Source organism: Manacus vitellinus, unplaced genomic scaffold (assembly GCF_001715985.3).
Source record: "Manacus vitellinus isolate BGI_N305 unplaced genomic scaffold, ASM171598v3 scaffold_1_pilon, whole genome shotgun sequence".
Lineage (NCBI taxonomy): Eukaryota > Metazoa > Chordata > Aves > Passeriformes > Pipridae > Manacus > Manacus vitellinus.
In genome coordinates this window covers 39666727-39692633 of record NW_021939396.1, presented here as the reverse complement: position 1 = coordinate 39692633, position 25907 = coordinate 39666727, and the positions used below count along the sequence as shown (strand labels likewise).

Sequence of the window (25907 nt, the reverse complement as noted above, 5' to 3'; positions counted from 1 at the left end):
ATGCCAGGTGTGACTCACAGTAATCTGAAGGGTCTTTTTCCTGCGGGGTCTTGACAATGAATGACATCAGTGGAATCCCCCAGCGGGTTAGGGGTCATGGGATTGGTCTTCCTAAAGATCAAAGTCAAACACACTTAGAGACATCAGGAAGTTAGTGGCTAATTTCATTGGTCAGACCCTGAAAAGTCATGGATAAGGAAAACCAGTTTATCTTCTTGCACATGACCACAATCTCCTGCCTCATGTCCCCAGGGACATGTAGGTAGTTATTGCCCAGTTTGAAAGTTCTGCAAGCTTTTCAGGCTTGCAGTACCTCCAGCAGAACTGTGAATTCAGTCAAGGCCGGCTAAGGCTGACTGTAACGTTCAGGGTAATGAAAAATCCCCTTGGTTGTGTGCATTTCAGATGCAACCCTGCAGATGCCAGGGTAGATGATGACAGTTTGGTATATTGGCTTGGCTAGTAACCAGGTACTGTCTAGGGAAGGGATATGATGATGATCCACAAGGGAGGGCCGTCACATAACACTTGTCTCTACTGTGCCTCACAGTCGAGAGATTTAGGCTGCATATCCTTGATAGGCATAACCTTGCTATTATGTGCTTCCATCAGCTCAGTCCCCAGGCTCTTCCGTGATTAACTGAATAATTCCATTTGCAGGACATGATACCTAGCTCCACAGTTCTGGGGCACTGTACATTACTGGCACTGAAGTTAGGATAATCACAGCTGAATGGTCATGTAGCTTGTCTACATGATGACACAGCCCCTCAGGTCATTATTTGCAGAGGGCTCCAATCAGAAACTCAAACACTGCAATAACCTTAAAGCTAATCTTATCATGTAACGAACAGACTTTAGTGGGAGAAGATTACTTCTCTGTTCTGGAAAACTTGGATAATATCTCTATTATTGTCTTGAACTTTGTCTATGAACTCCATAAAGCAAAAGAAAAAACAAATAAAAATAAGTACTTAATAATATCCTATCTCCTCTTTGATATACCTCTGTACTATCCTCTGCACCAGTTTCTGTTCTCACCTTAAAAGTTATAAAGAGTCTTTTACAAATAAAGAGATACTAAAGCTTTTATGGTAGTTTTGAGAAGATACTTCATCATCACAATGACTGGCAGCAGTGAAGAGCAGCTAAAAAAACTGCTTTTTCATAGGGTAGGTGAGCAATAATCTATTAGCAACAAATTGTGATACTGCTACAGCAAATGGAGGGAAAACATTCAGAACTGTCACACAGCTAATTAAAATTGAAGGGTATTAAACAGGATTTGCCCACAACTAGCCTGCACATTTTTTACACTGCATTCTTGAAAATATTCTTTCAAGATACGCAACTACAAGGTTAAATTGATGAAACTCTTCCCAATATCACAAAAAGAAAGAAATATAAGTTGCTTGGGGTGTGAAAGATGATTGCAAAATATGCTGCCATGAGATTTTCAAATTTCAATCGTGTTTTAGTGTTAAATTCAGAGTTGAAAATAAATACATTCCTTCTCAACAAATGCCTATATGGAGTTTCACCATTGCAATTCAGGTACTTGATCTTCAAAAGTGGTAAGTATTCAACCGAATTAAAGCTAATATACCAAAAAAAGGCAGACATACAAACCACACATCAGTATTTGTATATAGACTTCTACATACTTTCTTCTCAAGCCCAAACTCACAACTAATATATTCAGGATGTATATTTTATGGTTTGCATTTTTACAGCAAACCAGAAATGCCAGCTTTAAAGTGGCTGAATCAAAAAATAAAATTCTGCTTACTTCTCAATCATGAATACACCATCATAATTTCTTTTCTTTTTTACTATACAGATTTACTTCAGAATTATGAAGAAGCCTTTTCTAGTCATGAAACTGTTGCTGATAATTTCTTTTCTATTTATGAAATGATAAATTCTCCCTCCCAGACCTTCATTCTCATCTTACAGAAATCTGATTGGCAAGTATATCCATGCTGGAAACTATCTATCCCTGTTATCCCAAGTGTCTGATGCAGAATATGTTTCCTTTTTTCATGATCATGATAATATGAGCACAGACTGCATACTCTTGCTATGTGATAAGTAATATAGGTGATCTATTTTTCCATAGAGGGTTTACAAGGGCATGATTACTTTCTACAAAAATACTTAAAAACATGCTTTTAAACTGTTAAGATTATATATGTTGAAAAAAGATATATTTTCAGAAAAAGGTGGGTTTGATTCTCAAATGTCTCTTTGAAATTTGCCACTAATTTTGATGTGACTACAACTAAACTGTGAGGTTCATTTCATGGTTTTCTGTAGCAGGCCCACAAGTTTGAGAGAGGCAATCTCATGATTTCATGAGATAAATGATGAATCCTGAATGTTCTTTGTTTTCATGATATCACATCTGTGGATTGTTAGGTCCACAAATGTTCAGAGGACTTAAAATATTGCAAGTGCCCTAATGTTGCATTTGTTTTGCTGCCCTGTTGATACAGAAGGCAAAATTTCTTTCTCATCAGTAGTCTGTCCTTTTTCCGACATCACACAAAGCCGATGAAGTCAGCAGGAATGGGATGTGCCACCCAGCTCCAGGCTGCAGGCCATGGGCCAGCCATCAGCCTTCTGTGGCTAAGGCTATGTTTATTGCATCCCGTTTTACAGGGGTCATTGCTTCACTGGGAACAACTTCTACTTCTAGTAGGAAGAACAGGAGCTCAGGGAGTGAGAGATGTGATATTTTTCAGTGGAAATGGTTATCCTTTTTTATCAAGTATGTTGATACTAGCAAACAAAGCTAGCAAGCTTGTTCCAAAATGAAGCTTACAGGCTGAAAGAAGAGGAAGAACATTTACAATATGGAATTGATCCATTTTAAGCATTCTATCTGGCAAATGTGTTAGGAAAAAAAAAGAAATCAGAGTCTGCAACAGATAATCTGGCATGAATCAGAAACAATATTTTGTAGGTGGGCCCAGCACAAAGCAAGGTCCATTAGGCTCAAAGGACACTGCAACAGAACAATGGAAGCAGACAGGAAGTCTGCACTAATAAATATGCCCATTGGGCCAGTGCCACTGCCTAGCATGGCATAGATACGTACAGAAGGATTATACACTAAATGGTGCAAACACAGTCCAGTCCATCTGTCATAAACATTAAGTCCAAAGGCCACAGGTGCAGATGGCACTAAAAAGTAAAAATTACACCCAGATAGAGACCACTTCACATAATATGGAGAAGAAAAAAACAATCCAGCAAAACAAAACAAAACAAAACAAAAAAATCCAATGATTTTTTTTTCCAATCAATAAATGTTCTCAGAATGTCCTTGGCAGTCTCTGCTTCCTCCTTTCCCGCTGTCATTGTACATACATTTTATTTCACAGAAATACTTTGAGCATTCAGGTTCATTTTTTTATTCAGTTAAATAGACCTACCAGTTATTTTGGCAAAAAGGGAAATAGTTTAAAGCAAGATTCAGTTCTTCATTCTAGTGTGTTGAGAATAGAATGTGTTTTCCCTTTGGAGATGGAATGTTAGGCTTCAAGTATATCCTGTTTGAGGAATGTTCCCATACTAAAAAGCATAACAAAAAGCAGGACAGTGTGCTTCCCTCTCTCATAGTCCAGAAAAACCAAAAGGAAAGTTACATATTGTGAAGTTCTGAAAAGCACACTGAAGTATTTTTAATACATTCACTACTCTGTAGATTATGTGCATAATAGTGGCTACACACCACAGAACACACCTTATAGTAGAGTTTAACTTTTCATCGTTTTCTTCTTTCACAATTACCACAGGCTAGTAATCAAATATCTGGGGCTAAATGGGAACAGAACAACAAAAAAGGGTTCTAAGGACAGCCTATCCAAGTGAAATAAGCACTAAACACCGGCACTTCAGGAATTTGTCTTTACCTATCAAATCAACTGCATCTCAAACCTATGGAAGTCATAATTTCAAGTTTGTTCTTTTCAACCATTCTTTGATGCAGTTGTAAAACTTGTATTGGCCTTATTAGCCACCAGTGTGCTTGTAACAAATGTGGTTAGAGCCTTTCCCAAATCTTCGTTCGCAACGCCTAGCCATGATGCTGTAAAACTTGTACAAGCACTTCTCAAGTTGTTAGATGATTAAAGGAAGGATGCCAATTCTTCAGCAGCACGTACAAAAGAGTTCTAAAACCACAACCAAATGCTTGTATCTTTGATGGGCTGTTGGTTAGTGTTTAACAAAGAAACAATACCCATCCAAGAATATTATCATATTCCAACTGTTTAATGCCATTGAAATTCTTGGCAATTCATTTGTTTCAAAAACACAAGTACTTTTGTCGATACTAAAATCTCCTGAACTTTTCCTTGCCACGAGAATAAGTGTTATCTTCCCATCCTAGTCAGCATTGTCCATTGTGCCTCGTTCACTTTGCTCATGAAATCTGACCTCCAGAATCAATGAAAACAAACCCTGATGCCTTTGCAATAGCACTAGCTATAAAGTTGTACAAGCAGGTGAATAGGCTGTGCTGCATTTTCTCTTTCTTCTGGACAGTTTTTGTAAGTGGGTAGCAGACGCTATGATCACAGAAATGATTACGCACGCTGTTTCTTTGTTGTACTTGCAGCCAAGTACTGTAAAGATCTAATAATACAGAAATGAGTCAACTGATTGTTATTTCCAAAATATCAAATAATCATTCAAAAAAAATCCTGAGTTGTACAGTTTTTAAGAGGTACATACTCACTAAACAAGGGTTTGGCTATGATATCTGCAAGAGATAACAATGGACAGTATCAAGGTCATTTTCCTAAAGTCTCAAATTAAAACAGTTCAGAAAAGGGTTTTTTTTGTTTTGGTTTGGGTTTTTGTTTTTGTTTATTTGTTTGTTTGTTTTTTAAGATCAAAAAGTGTAAACAGTGACTTTTAAAATCTGTTTCTTTACCGAATACCAGATGACTATACTATTTCAGTTCTGGGTTTTGCCTTCCAGCTGTGGTGGGGTCCAGAGTCTCATAACCAGAGCACATTCCCATTTGATTAACAGCTGACTGTCTGAAGTTGTCTGGGTTAGCCATGAATTAGAACTAGAGACTTTTACAGCATCCATCTAAGTGTTTATTCCCACACTAATGTTGCATTGACAGCTTTGACTACAGTTGCTCCTATCTGCTCTGCTTCCCCCTGTCCTCAGGGGGAATGACCAGCAGTGACAAGAAGAAAGGTCCTCTCTCATTGACAAGGTCTGCTGGTGCAACTGTGAGCAGATGAGACCTTGCTCTGCCATATATCAAGCCAGCCAAGTCTCGTACAGCCACCACAGAAATAAATAAATGTGACACCATACCCAACCTTCCAACAAGGCTTACTTATCGTGGTCACTGTGGGGATACACAGAGTATTAAATTACTCATTTCCTATTAGCTCAGAAATTAGGCAGAGTTTGCTCCTATTTCCATTCACGCACTGTAACTCCGAAGTAGCCCTGACGGATGTGTTCCTGTGCCAAGATGTATGGAATGAACCTAAAGATGTTTCAACCATCCATCACTAGCCATTATTGCCCATGCCCTTATTTCCTGATCTCCTTTTGTGCTACTGTGCACCAATGGCAACACCAAGAGCATTCTCTTGGTGTTAGGGCTCAGGAAAGCAGTGAGGTTTCTGCCTGGGCCTCACCTGGAGTTAAACTAACTGAACAGGACATACTGCAACCATCTATGTAAACATGAACAAAAAATAAGAAACTATTGAGAGATAACAAGGTGAGGAGCTAATAAACTGTATAGATAAGGCAGTGAAGAATGGCTGGATTTCACAGGCAGTAGTGAATTTATGTGATCATTGGCCAGACTCCACAGAGGGGTGAAGGGCACCACTGGGGACCTTCTGGTTAGTGCAGTCATGCAAGGCCAACAGTGACCAGGGAACTGAAGAAGAAATTCCATGCAAGGCTGTGGAATTAGCAATGGTTTGAGAAATACCGAACTGGCAAAGTGATCTAGCAAACCTGGAATCAGTGGGGAGAAAGAAGTTGGGGCAGGTTTTTTTTGGGAGGAGACTGAAGCAGAAAACAGTTAACCAGAGAGGTGAAAAGGAACATCCAAAAATAGAAGGGGAAAAAGATAAGAAATAGAAAAAATTATGAGAATTCATACAAGTCCTGTGAGCAGTGCTGCCTGCTGGGTAGTCCTGCATTTGATCAGCCCAGCGTGAGTCAGGACTACAAAACAAACTTGTAAACATGCAATGCACATATCAAACTTCCTTCTGCAATAAGGAGGAACCAAGTGGGGCAGAGGTATTTTCCCTGGCCTAACAAGAGAACATCCGGATGGGGCAGATCGAACATTCTGGCACAACTCCAGAACTGATTACTTTGGTATCTTACCAAGCACTTCCTAATATCTTTCAGATATCCATACAGATATCCATACAGTAAAAGACTGATTACAATGTATTCTACATTCCCATGTAGAGTGTTTTCTACCAACAACCCAAGAGAGCTAGTGGTTCCTTTCCTTTTACTTTTAGCTCCCAGTCCTCACTATTGGTCATGTTGATTTGGTATTAGGAAAAGGTAGACTTACAAATATCTGTTAATCACTCCCTTGGCTGTACTATTTTCACTTTCAAGCAAAATGCATCAGATTTCTTATGCATTTGGCATGACACAGTTCTTTCTCCTTAAGCAAAAATATTCTCAGGGGAAAATAACAAAAACAGGACATAAGCAGAATGAAATCAAACCAAGGCACCATTCAGAATCCATAGGCCATCGCTTCCCTAGCAACAGCATTCACCACCCTGGCCAAACACCTGTGCTCAGTAAATTTCCAACATTCCAGAAGCAACACCAAGAACTACTCTGCAGGAGGAATCCTTCCAGCAAACCTAGGAGGTTTAGAGACCTGGATAAGCCCATAGATTAAATCTAGAATGCCAACTCTTTATATTTTTCATTATTACTCATATGAAAACAATACTTTGCCCTTACGAAGTAGTAAAGCACTACATCTACTGCCTAACTTCAGAGAAATCTCTTGCAATATTTAGGGATTCATTAGAGCTCCTTAACCTAAGCTCATCTGATGCATATGGATGGGTGATCCTCCTTAGGAAGCAGGAGGCACTATTCATTTACAAGGAAAATGTTACTTTACAAGTTGCAATGCTATTATTTTCTCAGGATTGCTCTGCCTAAAAAATATTTTTTTACCTGCAAGCATCACTTCACCAAATTAATTAAGGCCTGATTTCTCAGAATTTCTTCACAGGGCATATGCTCCTGCTTCCAAGCTCTCTGCTGAACTTGCTCCAGTTGATCAACATCTACTTGTGTGGAGGTAACCAGAACTGGAATTTTCTAGATGTGGCCTAATTAGTACCAAGTAAAAAAAAATCTCAGCTTTCTCTGATCTACTACTAGTGGACACAGCCCAGTGCTTTGTTACCCTTTGTCACTGTCAGCATACACTGTTTAACCCACAGTCCACCAAGACACACGGGAAGTTATTGAACAGGACCAGTTTCTGGACAGTCCACTAAGGAAATCAGACAAGGCAGAGTATGAAAGTCTAGCCACTACCCCTGGAGTTCGATGATCCATCCAGTTTTCTACTCACGTACCAGTCTATCCATCTAGTCCAGAAGTACACTGCATCAATATGAGGATGTTGTGGGAGACTGTGATGAAAAACTTGCTTAAGTCAAAGCAGATGACATCCCCTGTTCCCTTTAAACATGTATGAATCCAGTCAACCCAGTCATCTCATTGTAGAATGTTACCACGTTGGTAAAGAATTAAAACCCATGCCACTCCAGATCACTTTTTTGTAAGAGAATTTGGTATAAGCATACCAGGTAAAAGCATTCATATTCTCTGTGGTTATCTTTACCACAAACATTAAGCTACCAGAAAATCTTTACTCATATATTTTCTCTGAAGTAGCACAAATCTGCTAGCAAAATGGAATATTTTTGACACATGCAATCACATGATTAACACATCTATAGAAGCACTGTTAATAAAATTATTACTGAGAAAAATAGATGAAATATTTCTGTGAGTCAGGTTCATGGGTAACATGTTTCAGTTTTGTGCCATTTAAAGCTGCAGTTAGTATTTTTTTCAGACTTTTATCTATATTTCATCTAATTTTAATTAAATATTTTGTGAAGTTTAACATCTTAATTCCTGGGAAAAATTAATGTCCACATTAACTTGTTGAGATCATAAAATTTATTAATGAGCTCTTAATAATTTTTTATGCAGAAATTTCATAATGTTCTGTAAAATTCATATACATATATAGATATAAAATATGAGGGTGTCAATAAAAATACAATGTGTATAAAAATAGATAAAAAGATTTCAGAAAAGCACTTTTTTTTTTTTCTGGACCGACATAAAACCCCCAAAGAATGGTCAAATAATGTATTCAAATAGCATTGCTATTCATTTTATTTTTACAGTTTACAGTTGAAACTGAGATGTGCCCTTAAAGTAAAAAAGGAAAAAGTAAAACTTTTTACTTGTTCAATATTTTATATTCTGTGAAGTCTATTCTTAATAACCCCTTGCACTATGTTGATTGATGACAAATGTATACTACAGAAGATCTTGATGTGTTACAAAGTGTTCATAGAAGAGTTATTCTGTACAGTAAAGTCAAATGTAAGATTTAATTTTAGAAGAGACTTGTTAAAAGCATAAAGATGTTCTGAAGTGATTTTGCTTGTAAACACAGAGATGAATATGCACTACAAAAACTGAATACACATTTATTTCATTTACAGTTGTTAATGTGAATATTTACCTCTTAGAAAAACATAGGTGTAAGAGGAAAAAACTGAGATATTTTCTAGGAAAAAGAAGTGATTTTCAGAGTTTCTAGAAAGCCTTAACACCACATATACCTCAGGTTTAATGTTGATATCATTAAGGCTACAGTTCCTCAGCTTTAGCCATATTGGTTGTATTTTTTTCTGTTCCCAGGATATGTAAGACACTCAAGACTTGTATCAGCACCCTATTGATGTCAGTGGGAGGCAAAGACTATCAAGAAGAAATTGGAGTCTAAAGTTTATTCTTGACATATGAAAAAGTAAGAAAGTGAAAAAGAGCCTTGACTTGAGCTACGCAGTGAAAAGGACAGGCAGCAAACTCCCAACAGAACTCCAGAAAAAAATGAAAAACACCCAAACCCATCTATATTGTCCAATCTAATACAGTCAGGGAAAATCACCATTTCTGATCCCTAAAGCACATGAGAAGTAAAATTGCCTCTGTAGATATGTTTCAGTAAAATGATAGAACCACCAAAATCGAAACTGTTATATTGATGTTTTCTTGTGATGTATGTCCAAAATTTCCAGAATTATATGAATTCCTTAGACCCCTTAATTCCCAAAATGGGTGAAGGAATCTGTATTTTTTCTATCTATTGAATGTTTGAAATTACAACTTATTTGTCTACATTTATCATTCTAATTTATTGATTCTTATTTTTTTAAGTTTATTTTGCAATCTATAGATTGATAACATAATTATCTACAGATTGATAACTGGCAAGGAGTCTGAATTTGTTTAATTGCTGATGCAAATGCCACAGTTTCACTGTTTATATGAAGAGATTTTCACTAGTGCTGCTATCTCAGTCACTGATCATTGATCACCACTGACTGAAGCAGTACTATTCCCATCTGGACACAAGCTTACAATTTTTGATCCCTGCTTAAACAGAATACACAGCTTTATAGACAAATGACATACACCTTCATATCAGGTAACATAAAAATATTGGAAATCACCCCTGCACATATATACACTGAGAATGAAAAAAATTATCCCCGAATTAAACAAACAAAAAATATAGCTATATAGTGGCAGGATAATTTAACCAACCCTACTTTGTAGGGAATAATTTTTATAAACCAGCAAAAAAAAATGTTATCAAAAACATCCAAAGGACAAAATGAGAACATAATGTTATTATACCAGTGTGTATGAATGTAATACCACAGTCAAGGAAATATGAAACATTAATCTACGAGAGATCAGGAACTTCAGTGATAAGATATGCCCTCTGCTTCTTAGTCATGAACAGCTCTGCTACAATCTTGTGTCTTTGGTCAGGATACAGATAAGAAGAGCAAACTTCTAGCGTAGCTTTATACTTGACTAAGCTACACATTTCCAGCAATATTATTTTGGTCTCTGAATTTTGGAGGTTTGCATTTAACACGTTACTGGGGACGGAAAAGCAAAAGAAAAAAAAAGGCAGACCAGATGTTAGTGGAGTTTAACACTCAAGCAAACTTAATTGAAGCAGGAGAAATACTTAGACTCGTGGACTTCAATATTGACTGGCTAAAACCAGAGCACTGAGTATTATAAAAGCACTTTAACTTCTAACTTTACACTAATTTTCAGGAAAAGCATTTGAGGAGGAGGGTTCCCTCCCAACACCAGCTAATGAAGAAAATCAGTTACAGTAAATGAGCACTTCCACTGTGGCTCAGCTAAACACAACTTCTCACATCCTTTTTAACCAACAAAAAATGAGAACAATATGTAAAAGGGAATTGGAAAATATTGCATGACAAAATAATATGGACAATAGAAGTTTACATGGGGAAAGAAAGCAGATTTTAGTTTTGAATTCAAGCCTATTTTTCAAAACACAATCAAAGTTGGTGGTGAAATCAGTACTGAGTCTCGTTTCTCCAATTTAAATGAAGAACTGAACTAAACTGAATGGAATTGAGTCCAAGCTTTTGGTAAAAATTTGGACTCATAATGGAAATTGCCATTTAACATGCCATCATTTGTATGCCACATTATTAGATTGAATCTTGTGTTATGAAACAAATGAGATTATTTCTAAGTTTCTTATGTCCTAGGGAAAAAAAAATGTTGAAACAAGCTTGTAGAGCTCCTCACCTCACCACTGATTCAAACATCAGGACTTCATTGGCTTCACCAAATTCAGGGCTTTATGCTACATGTATAAGGGGAGTTATTTGCATGAAAATCTGGCTGTACTGCATTGAAAGACATATGTGTGGTATCACAGAGACAGAAGTAAAGCAAAAATGCACGATGGGTCAGATATGTAACAGCAGTTTATAACATCTGTCTCCTTCCCTCCTGAATTAATACTGACTACAGTTATTGGGGAATCCCTCCCCTGCAGGAATCCTCCCTTTAAAGCCCTTGGAGCTTCCTTCACACTTACCCATCTGACTCTAGTGACTCCACAGAACAAGTGCCTGGGAGAAAGGGTTGCAGAGTCTCTGTCTAGTTCTTGTCACTTTTAAGAGCATGATAAAGGAAATGGAAAGGAAGTATGATTTTCAGAGGTGATGGATTCTCTCCAATCCCTCTATAATCAATTTAAAGAAGTACATGAAAGGTAAGGAGAACAAGTGAAGAGGACTTCCAATCATATTTACTATCTGTATAACTCTATTCTCTCTAAAGGTATGGGAAACTTCTCCCTAAACTCATTGACAGCAGATGTAAGTTAGTACTAAAATCAAAATAGAACATGATCCCTTTTATCTGGTGATAATTTTTTTCAATTCCTTAATATTCGACAATCGCAATTTAATAGCAAGCTACTTTTCAAAGTACTTAGTTAAAGTGCAAAGAAACAGAATGGGGACAGGCTCTTTCTAGATTCATAGAAAGTAGCTTGAACAGAAGCTTTTCAGAGAGCTTTTGCAGCTAATATATGTTGGAGGATCTTTTCATGTGCAGACTATACAGGGTGATTCTTTTCCTTGCTTTAAATCACAAAAGGAAACCACGAGCAAACAATGGCTTTAAAAAGTGAAACAAAAGATAATTCAACTTTATATACAGAGTTTGTTTGCCTCCCTACCCTGCATATATGTGTATAACACAAAGAAAATACTTTTAAAACAACACATACTGATAATTATCCAAAGTTGTTAGTAAAAATGACAAAAAATTGGTTGTTACTTTAAGTATCTGAAAACCTGTTTCCTAAAAATTATCCTTTCTTCTATGATTTCTTTTGTTACATAGCCATTAGGTAGATGTATTTACCACTGAAATATATGTAATAAGTATTACATATGGGTTTCAATAATGATTCCACAAAATAAGGTTTTCAATATCTCTGCAAGCCATAACATGCAATGAAATGTATGTTGTTGCTTCAATTGCTCTGTTTAAGCAGTGTAACATTATCATATTATCACAAGTATGTTTAACCTATCTTTCAATAAGACAGGAATATTGACTGTAAGACACCGTGAGCCTTTACCCCATTTTAAAGGAAAAGTTAAAGATCAAAAGTACAGAGCATAAATACACAAAGCTTTGGCACTCTGCTTCCATTTCAGCACTCTGCACTGACCTCTACTGGTTTCTCTATTGTAGCTTTCATAAATATTAAACAACCCATTTTTATTAAACTTTTGCACTCTTTTCTTCAAATTCAGGGATAAAGTAAACTGTATACAACCCTGCTAACTTCTGTCTGACTGGAGGCCAAAAAACAGGCAAGCTTCTAGCTATTGGTGGCAGTTTATCTGTAGTGGACTAGACACTATGAAAAATAATATGTTAAAAAAAAACACCTAACAATACATATACAGCTGTAGAAAGACATTAAAATCAGAAAACTCTCAACACATTTCTTATTATGACTAATGTGTCTCATTTTTTATTCAACTGCTGTCTTATGTTTCATGTCACATTAGATGTGTGCTTTATAAAATCTTGTTATGTATTGTACAACACCAAGCATCTGAGCAGAAGTATTAGTGCAACACAAATACCAAAGCTGTGAATATGATTTTACCATATTCAATCATCCCCATTTGACAGACTTCTGCTTCACAGAACACACTTCTCTCTAGAAGGTTCTTCAGAAATATTTTCTTTAATTAGGATAGAGCTTGCAGCTTTTTACCCCACACCAGTGAATCAAATACAGTAGCAAGTTTGACATTATGAAAGTATCACTGTAAATGTTTTGTCAAACCAAAGTCATCACCCTGTCTTGCTGAGATCAGTGATGCACTCATCACATATTTTATACCACTAAATGCAGTTCAAACCATCCATTTTCTAGCTGATCACAATAAAAACCAGTTCTTTTTGTGCCTTACAGTAAAAAGCAACTCTAGTTAGTCAGAAGTAAATGAGCAAACTTTTCCATCCTCCTTTACCAAAGAACTTTCGTTGTCAGCAACACCCAAAACTTTCCAATTTTAAAAGCATATTTTTAGATTTCTTTGTTATGCAAGTCTTTAAGTATGAATAACAGTTTTACATATCATGAGAATTTCATTTCCTCTCACTGCACTACTCCAAACAAGTTTTTTAATTTTTTTTTAAAGTCATCTGTACCGGCTGGAAAAAAACAATGATTGTTGACCACAAAAACAATGAATCTGTTGGTATAGATAGTAAAGGAGATCACAAATTTTTAATTCAACTTCAGAATAGCAAGATGTCTATTATTCATTAAGCTATTTTGTGTAATAATGCATTTTTCTTTCATTTTTCATGAAAACCTCTTTAGATCCTGAATATAAAAGAATTACTCAGATATTCAGCATGAATCTATAATATTTTATACTTTATAAATAAATATCTGAATCTGACATTTTATTTTATTTTATTTTATTTTAAATCATCTTTTCTGACTTGTGGAACACTCATATATCTCTCCTTTCTTTTACCACAGCTGAACCTCACATCACTCCATCCTAAGTCTGTCAGTGCATTCCAGGGAAGCCCTGGAGAGCCCCTGTCGCTCAGGGCTCCCCCCAGGCAGCCGCGGCAGAGAGGTGCCGGTCCCCCCGCGCCCGCCCCGCTCCTCCCCGGCACTGGCCAGCAGAGGGAGGAGAGGGGGTGCCCGAACCACCCCGCATCCCCCAGGGCACCGCAGCCCCCTCTGCTCTACCTCCAAGCACAACGACAAGCGGCAGCCTCAGCTTCAATGTCTGTGATGAAAACCCACACCTGCTCCTACCCAGAAAGCGCAATGATACTGCTTTTTGTCTTTTTTACTTCTTACCTTCACCCAGTGATTGAGGATGGGTGTCCACAAGGTTGCTGTCGCCTGGTCTTGCCACTGCTCCGACTCTCACACTGCTGCTTCTAGGACTTGGATGAACAACTGGATCTGATCTGCTTATTTTGTTCTGTGTTAGAAAGAAAACATTTTGATGTTCTGTCACTAGAACTGGGCCTTTGCTCAATGAGCAAATACATATATGTCTGAGATCTGCAAATCAGCATCTTTTTCCGTAAGTGGGAAATAGAAAATCTTGCTAAGGCTTCCTATAACTTACAAAGTAGTGAAAGACACTTTCACTGAACAAGGTGTTGATTGGATCATCATGAAACCATCTTCTTTCCAAGACACATTTTAAAGCAGTGCTTTCAGTCAGCTCTGTGCAAAATATTCCACAACAACCCCAATAACTTTTTTCCTTACCTCTGGTATCCCAGTGAGGTCACATTCTGTTAAAAACATCCTGTCAAGCTTGGTACAAAAGGGCTCCAAAGAATCAGAATGCAGAAGCTATGCAACTTGCTGACTAACTTTGCTCAGTGTTATTTACCAACCACACAAAGAAAATGCTGTCTATTCAAAACACAGTTCAAAACTCTCTTCACAGAAAGTGAGTGAACAAACAGTCCCATGTCCGATGCTGTAGTCACATCTCCCATGAGGCCCGGTGATAGCTCTGGGGCATGGGACGGAGTGACACCACCAGCAGTCACTACAAGGCACTTTTGTAAACAAGTTGTGTGTGTGCAGAGGAGGAGGAGGAGGCGGCGGGTGTTACTTTTTCTCTGTCTTAACATTATGCTTTATTAGCTTTATCATGTTGAAGCAGAACTTCAGTCTTGCTTAGTCTACTGGGTGTATTTTCTATAGTCCTTGCACAAGATTTCCCTCACTATAACATTTATATTCTTCTAGAAGGGATCTAAAACGAACACTTGGAATTTGTGCAGGATCCAGATTTGGAAACCTGCAGCAAGGTTAAGCAGCAGAAGCTAGTTCAGACTCTTCCAGACTCATCACAGAAACAGAGAGAAAATCCATGACTTACTCTACTTCCCAACAAATGCCCAACAAATTTCAAAACACGTGTCACACCCTTTGCATTAATTTGTAAAGAAATAATTCTCAGTTATAAAAGCCATACACAAGATTCAAGTGTTCAGTATTCCTATAACTCAAAGTGGGAATTCTGACCCAACTTTATTACTTTGCTTCATTGAACAACCAAATTCCTAAACCAATTTGGGATTGCTCTAAATATCAGAGGAACTTCACTATTTCAGTTTGGTAATTTCAAGTGTTCCCAAAATCATAAACCCCCTACACCCACTTTCATTATTTTGAACTTGTCTATTCTTTATAATCTCTTATCCCACTAGTTACAAAGCCACACCTTGTCAGAGAAGTAGATGTCTTTTTCAGGTCCCTATGGGAAAAGAATCACTGTATAGACCCAGCACTCCCAGTACTGACCACTGGCCTCTACTCACACCAAGCCACTCCAGTGCTTTTCTTTATACTCACAACAAATCCCAAACAACTCTTTCCAGGTTTGGAAAGATAAGAATTGCTCTTGTTATTCTCCTTGTAATTTCATTCTTTAACTGTCAGACCATCATCAGAATCCTCTTTCTGTCACACAATCCAAACCATCCCCACTTCTTATCTACAAGGCAGCCCCTCCCACGCTTGATTTTTTTTTCCCTTAACAATTCCCTAGTAAATAGTTTTTCTTATGTTTTCAGAGGTCTAAAAGATGGGTGTTATAAAACACCTGTGGTGTATGTTTGCGAGAAGAAAATACTAGACATGGTGTCATTATGTTGTAAAATAAACATGAGTTTGCATTTCCTTTTGTGTGGTCTGGATCTGCACCTTTATAAGCTTTCACAGGTTTGTGATGTAGATTCTCCCAAACCTATATTGCAGGAATAGGGATCATTCCAGGTATGACATAAAGCACAATCAACTGCTGATATATTTCAACAGCTGAATGGTTCATGATCAATAACTGGATGGCAAAAGTATAGCTTTTAAAATGTAAAAGGTTTCTAGAAATACACAAAACCTTAAAACACTTAGCTACATTTCTTTTATCAATAGTTGAAAACAATGCCTTTAAAATGGGAATAGTGAGTGAACTTGCAAGAAAAATCGTCTAACACAGGATTTTTAAAACAAATATGATTGTTTCTCAGTAGTCAACAAACAACCAGTCTTTGGTCAGAGGCTGCTGTTGTGCTTTGTCAAGCATTACCATTCTTCAAAAGCAATCACATACCACACCAGTTGCTATTACTTTTTAATGTAGACTTTAAATAACACTGAAACCAATAGGAAGTTTTCCACTGATTTTTGTATATATTTTTTAAATTTTTAGTCCAAGTTTATCTTACAAGTTCTTCTCATCTCATTAAAATTAGTAGTACATTATAGAACAGTATATATATTCTTCCTTTTTCCCAATAACCTCATTTTTCCACTTAATTATCTGTATCTCAGGAACACATACTCTGCCTACTAAAATACTGCAGTATACAGTAGGTTGATTATTTTCACAGTATGACTATGAGGTCAGAAAGTTTATAATCCCTGTTTATGTACTGGGAAAACCTGAGTTAGGTCTTCCTCTTAAGCATTTTCTGAGCCCTGGTACCTATTTTTGAATAGGTCAAGTGTACACAAGGTCTTGTGTACATAAGACTGTACACAAGAGCCAGGTCTATAAAACACCGAGTTTCATAAGTCCAAATATCTGACTGACTTTTTCTTCTCTGTTATTGATCCAGTAACAAAATTTTGAAAGGTACACCTTGCTTTTACAGGGAAATCTACCAAACTATGTGAGTCAAAGGAATTTAGCAATTAAAATTGTGTTCAGATCACTCTCCTTATTTCCTATTATTACAAGAGAACTTTTGTTTTTTTACTTTGATGATCCTTGTGGGTCCCTTTCAACTCAGGATATTCTATGATTCTATAAAAATCAGCAATACTGTTACAAGAGAGGAAAAAATGAAAATGTCACTGTATTATAAAGACAGTTTCATGTTCTCTTGTTTTGTGCTGTGGATTTCTGCACCTGAGATTATGTGTGCTAGAAACTCTTTTTGTCATTTGCAACCTGACATTCTATGTCCCACACATAAAATGGCACTAATTGAAGGTATTGTGTTTCCTTTGGAGCCTGACTAGTGACAGACACCTGTGCTCTTAATTTTTAAGATCTGGACTGTTAGTGACTCCATTCAACTTCACAAGGAGTCTCAAAAATAAGACAGTAAAATCAAGCTCAGATTCTCAGAAGTTCCTCCTATCTACCTCTTGCAATCTACTAATTTAATGAAATCAGCTGCAGTCTATATGTGTGCTTTTCAAAAACTACTATATAGTTCAATCTCATGGAGAAAGAGGGTTAGAAAGTTTAAGTTGTGATGTTGATTTGCCAAATCTAGGTCACATGGGAGCTAAAATGTGAACCTAATAATGCATTTAATGGCAAAGACTCTTCTCTCTCTCCCCAACAGCTCCACTAGGGAACTGAGACGAAGCAAGATACCAATTATGCACACAGAGGAGACCTAGCTGCAGTCACCAGTCTGATACAGAATTCTCTGGGGATCACAAGCAAACAAAAATGGAAGGGGTTATAAAGAAAGAAAGGAACAAAACACTTTTTCTGGCTATTTGCAACATACACCCAACATTTTAAAAAATAAATTAAATACACAAAAGAAAGAAATTCAGGGAGGTCATGGAAAAAACATTTAGTTAGGTGAACAATAACTCCAGGAGCAATGTTGGATACCAACCAGTCACATGCTCCCATCAGGTGGTTTAAAAAAAATAAAACAAAAGAAGATTCAAAAAAATCCCATGTTTCCTTCTTTTCCACATAATTACCATGAGTTACAGTTTGGAGTGATGCTGTAGAGAGGGGTGGGGGAAGTGAGGTGAATTTGAAAAAGATAAAAGCTGGGTAAGCCACTCCAGTAGTCAGGTTCATGCAAAAGTACTTTAACAGAAACAAATGCTGGTGATGCTTTTGTTCTGGTCTTTTACTAAAGCTTATTCTGGCCTTCTGATGTGCCTCCTATAGGTTGCCTTTGCCAGGCAACTGTTTATGTGCTTACGGTCCCAACTGCTAGCACCACATTTATTTATTTATTTTCAACCCAAATAAACTCTTAATGGCTTAACATAAAACATTTAGATTTTTTTTTTTTTTTGAAGCACACTAAATAATAAAAAAGCCAGAAGCACAATAGGCCATAAGGGAATGAAAGGGATGATTGTTCAAAGCCATATTAAAAGGTTTGTTGCTTTATTTATATATTTTTTTTAACAACACAATTTCAGAGCCTTTTAAAGAAGACTCCTCCTCCACAGTTGCCTGCCAAGATAGTACTTAGCTGAGGGAGGGAGTGCCTGCTCTTTAAAAGATGATGGTATCTATTAGAGAGAGAAGGGAAAGAGAGATATATAAAAAGGCTTTCCCAAAAACAGTTGTCCAGAAGGGCCAGTGAAAAGAAACAAAAGGTATGAGATGAGAATTAAATGGAAAGAAGAGGAGGTAACATTAAAACAGAGAGCACTGAGAGAGAGGAGAGGTTTTTAAAGCAAAAATGGTTTTGTAAAGGTCGTTTTAGTTACTCTATCATACTAACCATGGTCTGTATTTAGGCATCTGTCAGATAGTAATTGTGAAGCACTTCACAGAAATTAACTGTGAAAGCCCTCTTTCATGAGGTAGGTGAGACACACAGACTGACTTACATGCAGGCAGAGACCAGGTTGTTTCCAGAAGACCAGAAGACTCTTTGGCAGCATACCATGTTGCAAAGCAACAGGCACAGAAAGGTTAGTCTACCTCTTGGTACGATGCATTATTTCATTGTAGGCACTAAGTAATTTGTCTGGGTGGAAGACATGTCAAGTGCAGTCAAAATATCTGGAGATAAAGCTGAGGTCCTTGTTCACTCTCCTTTTTCTTAGAAGCAAATATTACAGTCCAGGTCTCACTCTTAAAAACATTCCTCCAAAAACTGCTATTGTTTGAAAGCCTGTTCTCTCAAAATGCTGTCAGCATGTGATCACAGATGTGATCACAAAACCCCCAGGTAACTCATGCAAATCTGAGTAAAAGCTGCAAAATGAGCTTCTGCATTCACAGTAGGGGCTCGGTACAGTTGCCACTGGTGGCATGTCCACGGTGACCTCTGGTGCTAGAGGATGGTCTGTAGTTTGTTCTGACTGGATTTTTTCCACAGCTCATGAAGCCACTCCTGGAAATTAAGAATGATGTATCTCTGTTTCGGCTATGAGAAATTCCTGTGCAGTTAAGGAATGAGTGTGAAGAGCTTAACCTTCTCTGGTGGGCTACAATCAGCTACATCAGGTTGCACTATCAGAGCCACTGGGCTCTGAGGCAGCCTGCATCACAACTTCCCATCTGTTAAGAGCAAGAAAGAAACTAATGCAAGAGGATGTTTTCATTGTAGCTTGGAAGCAACAAAAAAACCCAAATCCAACTCCCAAGGACAGGTTTATTAGAAACACCTCTGTTTCAGAACTGAAATTTCATCCTGTGAAACTAAAAATAACTTTAATTGTCCTTCATACGTCTTCTGGTACGAAACACTCATTTCAGTAAGAATTTCCAAATAAACTCTGCTGAACACATTTACAAGAACTCTTAGGTTCTCAAACCGAGGCACTAACTTGTAACCTAAATCCTATAGATTAAGGTGCCGATAAATTCTTCAGAGATTATTCTTTTCATTAACAGGTTATTTTTGCCTAGATTTGATTTTGTAAATCTTTCAGGTCCTATGTTTCAGTACAGGAGAAGCAAAAGATTTTGAAAAGTCGTGTACAATGCATCTTTTTGCATGACACAGCTCTGAAGCTGTTAGCACAGATCTCAGTTCTGAGATAAAACCAGGACAAACTCCAAAGCTGGTGTCTTATTTCAGTGAAATAGTTTACTGGGATTGTCCATAGAAAAAAAAGGACCATTACCTTATATGTACACTGTAATATTTCCTAAAGGAATCTTTGAAAGTGTCTGAAATAATCCAAGGTTAAACTAACCTATTTAAAAGAAGATGGTTTGTACACCAGAGTCATGTAAAATTTTCTTTCTTATACCATGCTGTTTTTTTGCGAAAGACTGAGTAAATTGTGATATATGGTGTGAGGCCAAGAAACTCTTTTTAAAATCCATTAAAATTAGTGAAAAGAGAGAAAAATGAAGCTGCATCCAGCAGAAAATAAAGAACAACTTCCAGTCCCTAAAGGAAATTTACATTTTATAAAGCATGGCCAGGACACTACAATTTCTTTTCACCATCCTGAAAAAGCAATGGGATCCTTGTCACCTGAAGCTGTTGTGACCTTTGTTTCTTGCCAGCTGGAAGGAAGGAATCCTAGCAATGCATCTCTCACCAGCGTCACAGGAGGCAGAGCAGGAGAGGAACACCACTGGAGAGACTTAGAAAGACTATACAGCTGAACAGACAACAGTAATGACTGCAATCACAACCATGAGCCTCCTAGAATAGAGGATCAAAAGTGCTATCTCAATGCTGTAAAGATTCACTTTGTTCAGTGGTGCTTCAGTATTCTTTAAAGTATAAGGCTGTGTGGAGAACACAGTGCATGGTTTTCCCCATAATTTTCAGACAGGCTACTTAAATCCATTAGATATCTCCAGTGAATTCTGGGAGTGTTCAAGGTGAAGATGTTAATTTCAGAATCCTCATTTTAAATAAACAGTTTGTGTGAACTAATCACAATCTAATTAAATACAATATAGAAACTGCCTTTAGAAGTGCCATTAGCAGAAGAGAGACCATCTTGCTATGAAGTAATTGGAGACTCCCTGAAGATGAAGGGCCCAATACCTGACCCACTAGATGTACAGAAAAGTCTCATGAGTTTTACAAAGTGCTGAGTGATGCTGGTTTTTTCAGCTAAAGAGAAATCCCTCCCTTTTGGGTTTGAGAAAAGCTTGGGCTGCCACCCAGTGGAGACAGGTACAAATTTTGTACTGATTTAGCTTCCCAGTCACAGTAGGACAGTCAGCTCTCTAGCTCTCCAATAGTAGAAAAAGGAACACCTTAATGATGTTATTTCTTAGTGCCCATCAGTTATTCTGGATCAATATATTCCATCTAGAAGTTCAAACATGACTTTTCTAGATGCCAGCCTAGAATCTTAGAGTCAGACTGAAATTTTGCCTTGCATATCTGCAGTAGTAGTTTCTGTAGGGTAAAAACTGATTGTTGAGTAAACTTCCTAAAGAAATTATGCAAAATACTTTTTATATTATTTTTTCAACCATAACATAATTTTTATTCTACATTTTATTTGGCATTCTTATTGCTATTTATGACGTAATATATGGCTTTTACACAGGCGGGATCACTGTAATGTAATTTTACTAGCAAAATATGTACTATAGAAATATACAGCAAGAACAGAGGAAATTCCTTTAAAACATCTAAATCTGACCTTGTCAGGACAGATATGAAAGAAATGTTAATCCCCTGTATTGACAAGCAAAAATTAGTCACAGTTCAACAGGTACACTGACTTATATAGGTGCTATATAATTTTTTTCTCTATTAACTCCAATCTGGTATTTTGCTATGCTCCAAGAATTAGCATAAGACCACTTTCTGACTGGTTTTATTTTTAAGCATTTCAAATAGTATTTCAAACATCCTCCTTGTATACAAGAATCAGAAAGTGGAACTTATCAGGGACAAAATAAAAGAACTTATCTCTTACCAAGCTGTGAATGGGGAAAAAAGCAATAATATTGAAAACTTTTTCTCACAAAAAGTATTAAAAATGTTTACTTTGATTTAGATTTTGACCTCTCATAACAAAAATATTTTTTCACATATTTTATAGATGAGAAAAAAGATTATAAGCTATCATAAGAATGCTTATAATAGCTGTTGAGTATTCAGGCTTGCAAAAGCACTGAGATGAGTATAGTATCCTCAAAAGCGGAGAGTTCTGATCCCAAAACACCTAAACTGCTCACAGCATAAGTCACAACTACTCCATGGCCTCATGCTAATTTAGATATTACTCTGTCTCTCACACCTACACTACCAAATCACAGTAATCCCAGTTCTCTGACCAGGTATGTCAGATTTTACAGAAAGTTTCTGGAAATTTGGAAATTTTTTCCCCCTCTTTGTCTGACAGGTGTGCAAATCCTTTATGTATGACTGCAAATAAGATCATTTTCCTTGAAGCCTTTACTCTTGTTTCCAAACCTGTACTTAATCTGACTTAGAGAAAGTGTTGCTTAGACTTCTGAAATGCCTCTAACTACCAGACTAGAAATCCTGTACTTGCTCATTAGTAGCCTCTTCTGTTAAAAGCTATCCTATTTATGATAATGACAAGATGACATCTGTCTACTTTAAAGCTGTGGGGTTAAGGCATTCACCTGAGACACAGAAACTTCAAACTCTTGTTTCTGTTGTAATAAGGTGTTTTGAAGCCCATCTTTCCTTTTTCAGGGGTTGCCGCTTATCTCATGTAGTTGAAAAAAAAACAAAACACAACGCCTCAAAGTCAGAAGAGGTTCCCAGGAGCATCCTTTCTGTGTCAGGTTACAGAATATAAGAATATAAGGCTATAAGAGTTTGCTGCTGTTAAGTTCTGTTCATGCTTACCAGCCTCATGCTTGAATGACAAGTCTGTGTCTTCACTTGCCTCTGAACTATAATTCCTGTTGCACAACAGATCAATTAACTTTGCGCTTGCAAACATTTGATTTCTTTTGGGCACTCTTTATAGTCAACTATGTAGCAGTGATTTCTTAAGAAATCTGGCCAAAATTTTAACTTAAAACTTTCACTGCACCTCAAGGAGAATTCTTAACAGTTCGATTAAAAGAGCACACAAATGGAACATAAGAAAATTTATAGCAATGGAAAAATCTGAAACCACAAAATGCTGTGCTCTTTTCCAATGGTTCTGTTATGATTAACAATTTCTGGTCAAAGTATCTTCATGCCACAAGAGGGAGACACAGGCACATAATTTCTTCATTTAAAATGAAGCAAAAGACTAACATCCTGTAAATTACTTATCTCAGGAAGAAGAGCCCATTTGCTCTCTCATGTATATAATACTAGTTCTGGAAATGAGCAGGCTGGCATAGAGGAGTTTCTACTCCACACCACATTATAGAAAAAAGAGTTAAAATTCAGGGATATTAGGCTTTCATTGATGTAGAAGGAAGAAAATATGCAAGAAAATCCTAAGTAACCTTCCAAGGAGATAATACAAATGCTGAACTTCTAAGCTTTTCTCTGAGAAGAAGAGTCTGTCCTAGGAAATTAGAAGTGGAAAAGATGATTTAGTTCCCACTAAATTAATCTTGCTGTTGTATAAATTAGGTTAGTTATGGGACCAGCATTTTATTTAAGGGAAGGTATTTTTAGCTGCCATGATAAGAAAGAATGCTTCTAGAACTTTAAAATGAAAGAAAATCAGCTAGAAGGATGACGGTGTTTTGTGTTAGTACAGATACCAAATTTCATAATTAGTCATTTGTACATAAACTTCTGTTAACAGAACAACTTACAATGTTCAAGAATAAAGAACATCCACTTGATGTGTGGATATTTATAAATTTGGGTTGGCTCAGAGCAATGCCTCAAAATTCATTTCTCCACCACTTTTGCAGCTGCTCTGAGCTGAAAGTCAAATAAACTTTAGCATTATTTGTTCTCCAGCACTGCAGTGTAGCTCAGTTTGGTTAAATACTTCACAGAATGGACTAAAAGGTGCACTACATCTTGAAGCATTTGCAAACCAGTATCTAAGGTAAGGAAACACTGGAGAGTTGGACAGCTGTGTTGACAGCAACACATGAACTCGACCAATTAATTCAGCATTGACACTTGACAAGGGTGAACCAGAGATTGTACTTGCTCTGGCTGCTGCTGAAACTAATATCTGTGTAATTTCTAATAAACTAAACTGAACAATACAGGAAAGAAAGAAGAATGCAAGACAGAAAGCAGAAAAGATAGAAAGTAAAACAAGCACTGTGGATTTGAATTATTCAGAAACTTCCCTGTAGTCACCATGTTGAGCTTAACAATCTAAAAATTATTTTATATTCTCCAATTCTTCAAGAGAATGAAGTTCTCTATAAAAATCAGTACACAGATAACACTGGAAAATGGTCAATAATTTTATGTTTGAAGACATAACAAAAATCACTTTGTCTTGCATATTATTTCAATACAGAAACCCCTCTTAATTTTATAGGTCAGATGGAATAGATCTGTGTTTCTTTAAGAGGGGACACAAACTCTGGAGTTGTTCAACTTGTTCTCAGAGGCCTTTAACATAATATGTTTCTCTGCCTTGCAAAAACATTTGTTAACAGACAAATAAATTAGCCTCTTGAAATCCTTGCAGAATGCTGAGATATTTACACACCAGGATATGTAGTATTTTTGCAATGCATTTTGAAGCAACCAATAATTGTTCAAAGCTGACTTTAAGTTACTCAGAGGGCTGAATATGATAATGTTTTGTCTTGACAGAAATACATTAAGAGGAAGGGGAGAAAGAAAACAACACAGTGGAGCCCCACCAGGACCAGCTTTTGTTTAATGGGAGTGATTGGTTTTGAAACCACTGAAACACTTCATTTTGAAACTGAAGTCAAAAATGGTAAAGAGTGCAGAGAAAATTACTTCATTTAATATGTTTTCAATATCTCTATTTGTAATAAAGATTTTTTTACATTATAAACTTGAAATACTGATGTGATAAAAATTGTTTCAGACTAGCTCTACAATGCTTTTGCAGGTATATACTTACTATGTTATTGTGCTAGAGAATCTGACAAATAAGGTGAAGCCCTGAAATACAAACAATAAGATATTTCTGAAAGTTTTGTAAAAAGATTTCACTTTCTAAACACTACACTTGTAGTGTAGAAATTACTTCTAGAGTTTAAAGTAGTGTAAACAATGCAGTGAAAACACTACAAGGTGGACATTACAATGGTAATTACAAAGAATACAGAATTTATTTCAGACTAAAAGAGAGAGGAAAGATGGGTTATGGCCAAAAGCCTAAGGTTCTGCATAACTTAAATTTGAGTGTGAGTTTCACAAATGCATACTGCCTCTAAAAAGGAAAAAAAATAGAGCATTATAATCTGAGAAAAGCAGTGAATTTAAATTCACTGTGTTTTTGAGGTCAATAGATAGATATTACAGACAAATTATATCCATAATCCCTAATGACTGTTCCATTCATTTCAATATTTTTTCTTACTGTTTTACTGCCATAGAGTATTGACACTTATTGCAAGTGTCAAACACAACCTCTCTAAGATGTGACAGAATGAAGGGAAGAACTGTGAATAAATAAAAACACAGCATTTTTCTTGAAAGAGAAGTTTCATGAAATAGATATTAACCCTTTTGTATAACATTAATCCCCTACTGATCCTAGAAATCCCTTTTATTTCTTTATGAAGAACCTAAATATGTTGGGTTTGGCTATGTTTTCCACAGTATGTTTAGCTTGGTTTCCATAATATAGTTTCAAATTCATAGGTCACCCTTAAATTTATCAGTGGTTCATTTCACTAGAAAGAGTCACTTCATATTCCTTTCCAACTTCCTTCCAACCTACAACTTTATTCTACACAAAATCTCTGAGCCTTTCCTCACCTGCAGAAGCACTAAGGTAGAAATCCTTCAATCTACAATTAGGAGCTAATAACACATAAGGTTTCCTTAGCATATCATTAGCACAAGTGGAACCAAATATAACATTATTGCCAAGAAG

At 36.7% G+C, this 25907-nt stretch overlaps 1 protein-coding gene across 1 annotated transcript in view; it reads right to left on the bottom strand.

The window, feature by feature from the left end:
• Window positions 1–14728, bottom strand: part of ST18 (ST18 C2H2C-type zinc finger transcription factor) — a 169015-nt gene extending 154287 nt beyond the window's left edge. Inside the window, exons 1-2 of the mRNA XM_018080283.1 lie at window positions 14481–14728; window positions 14058–14184 (exon numbers count right to left, since the gene is read on the bottom strand). Coding sequence (XP_017935772.1) covers window positions 14058–14184; window positions 14481–14519 — 166 coding nt within the window. The 5' untranslated portion in view covers window positions 14520–14728. The remainder of the gene's footprint in view (window positions 1–14057; window positions 14185–14480) is intronic.
• Window positions 14729–25907: the final 11179 nt, after the last annotated feature.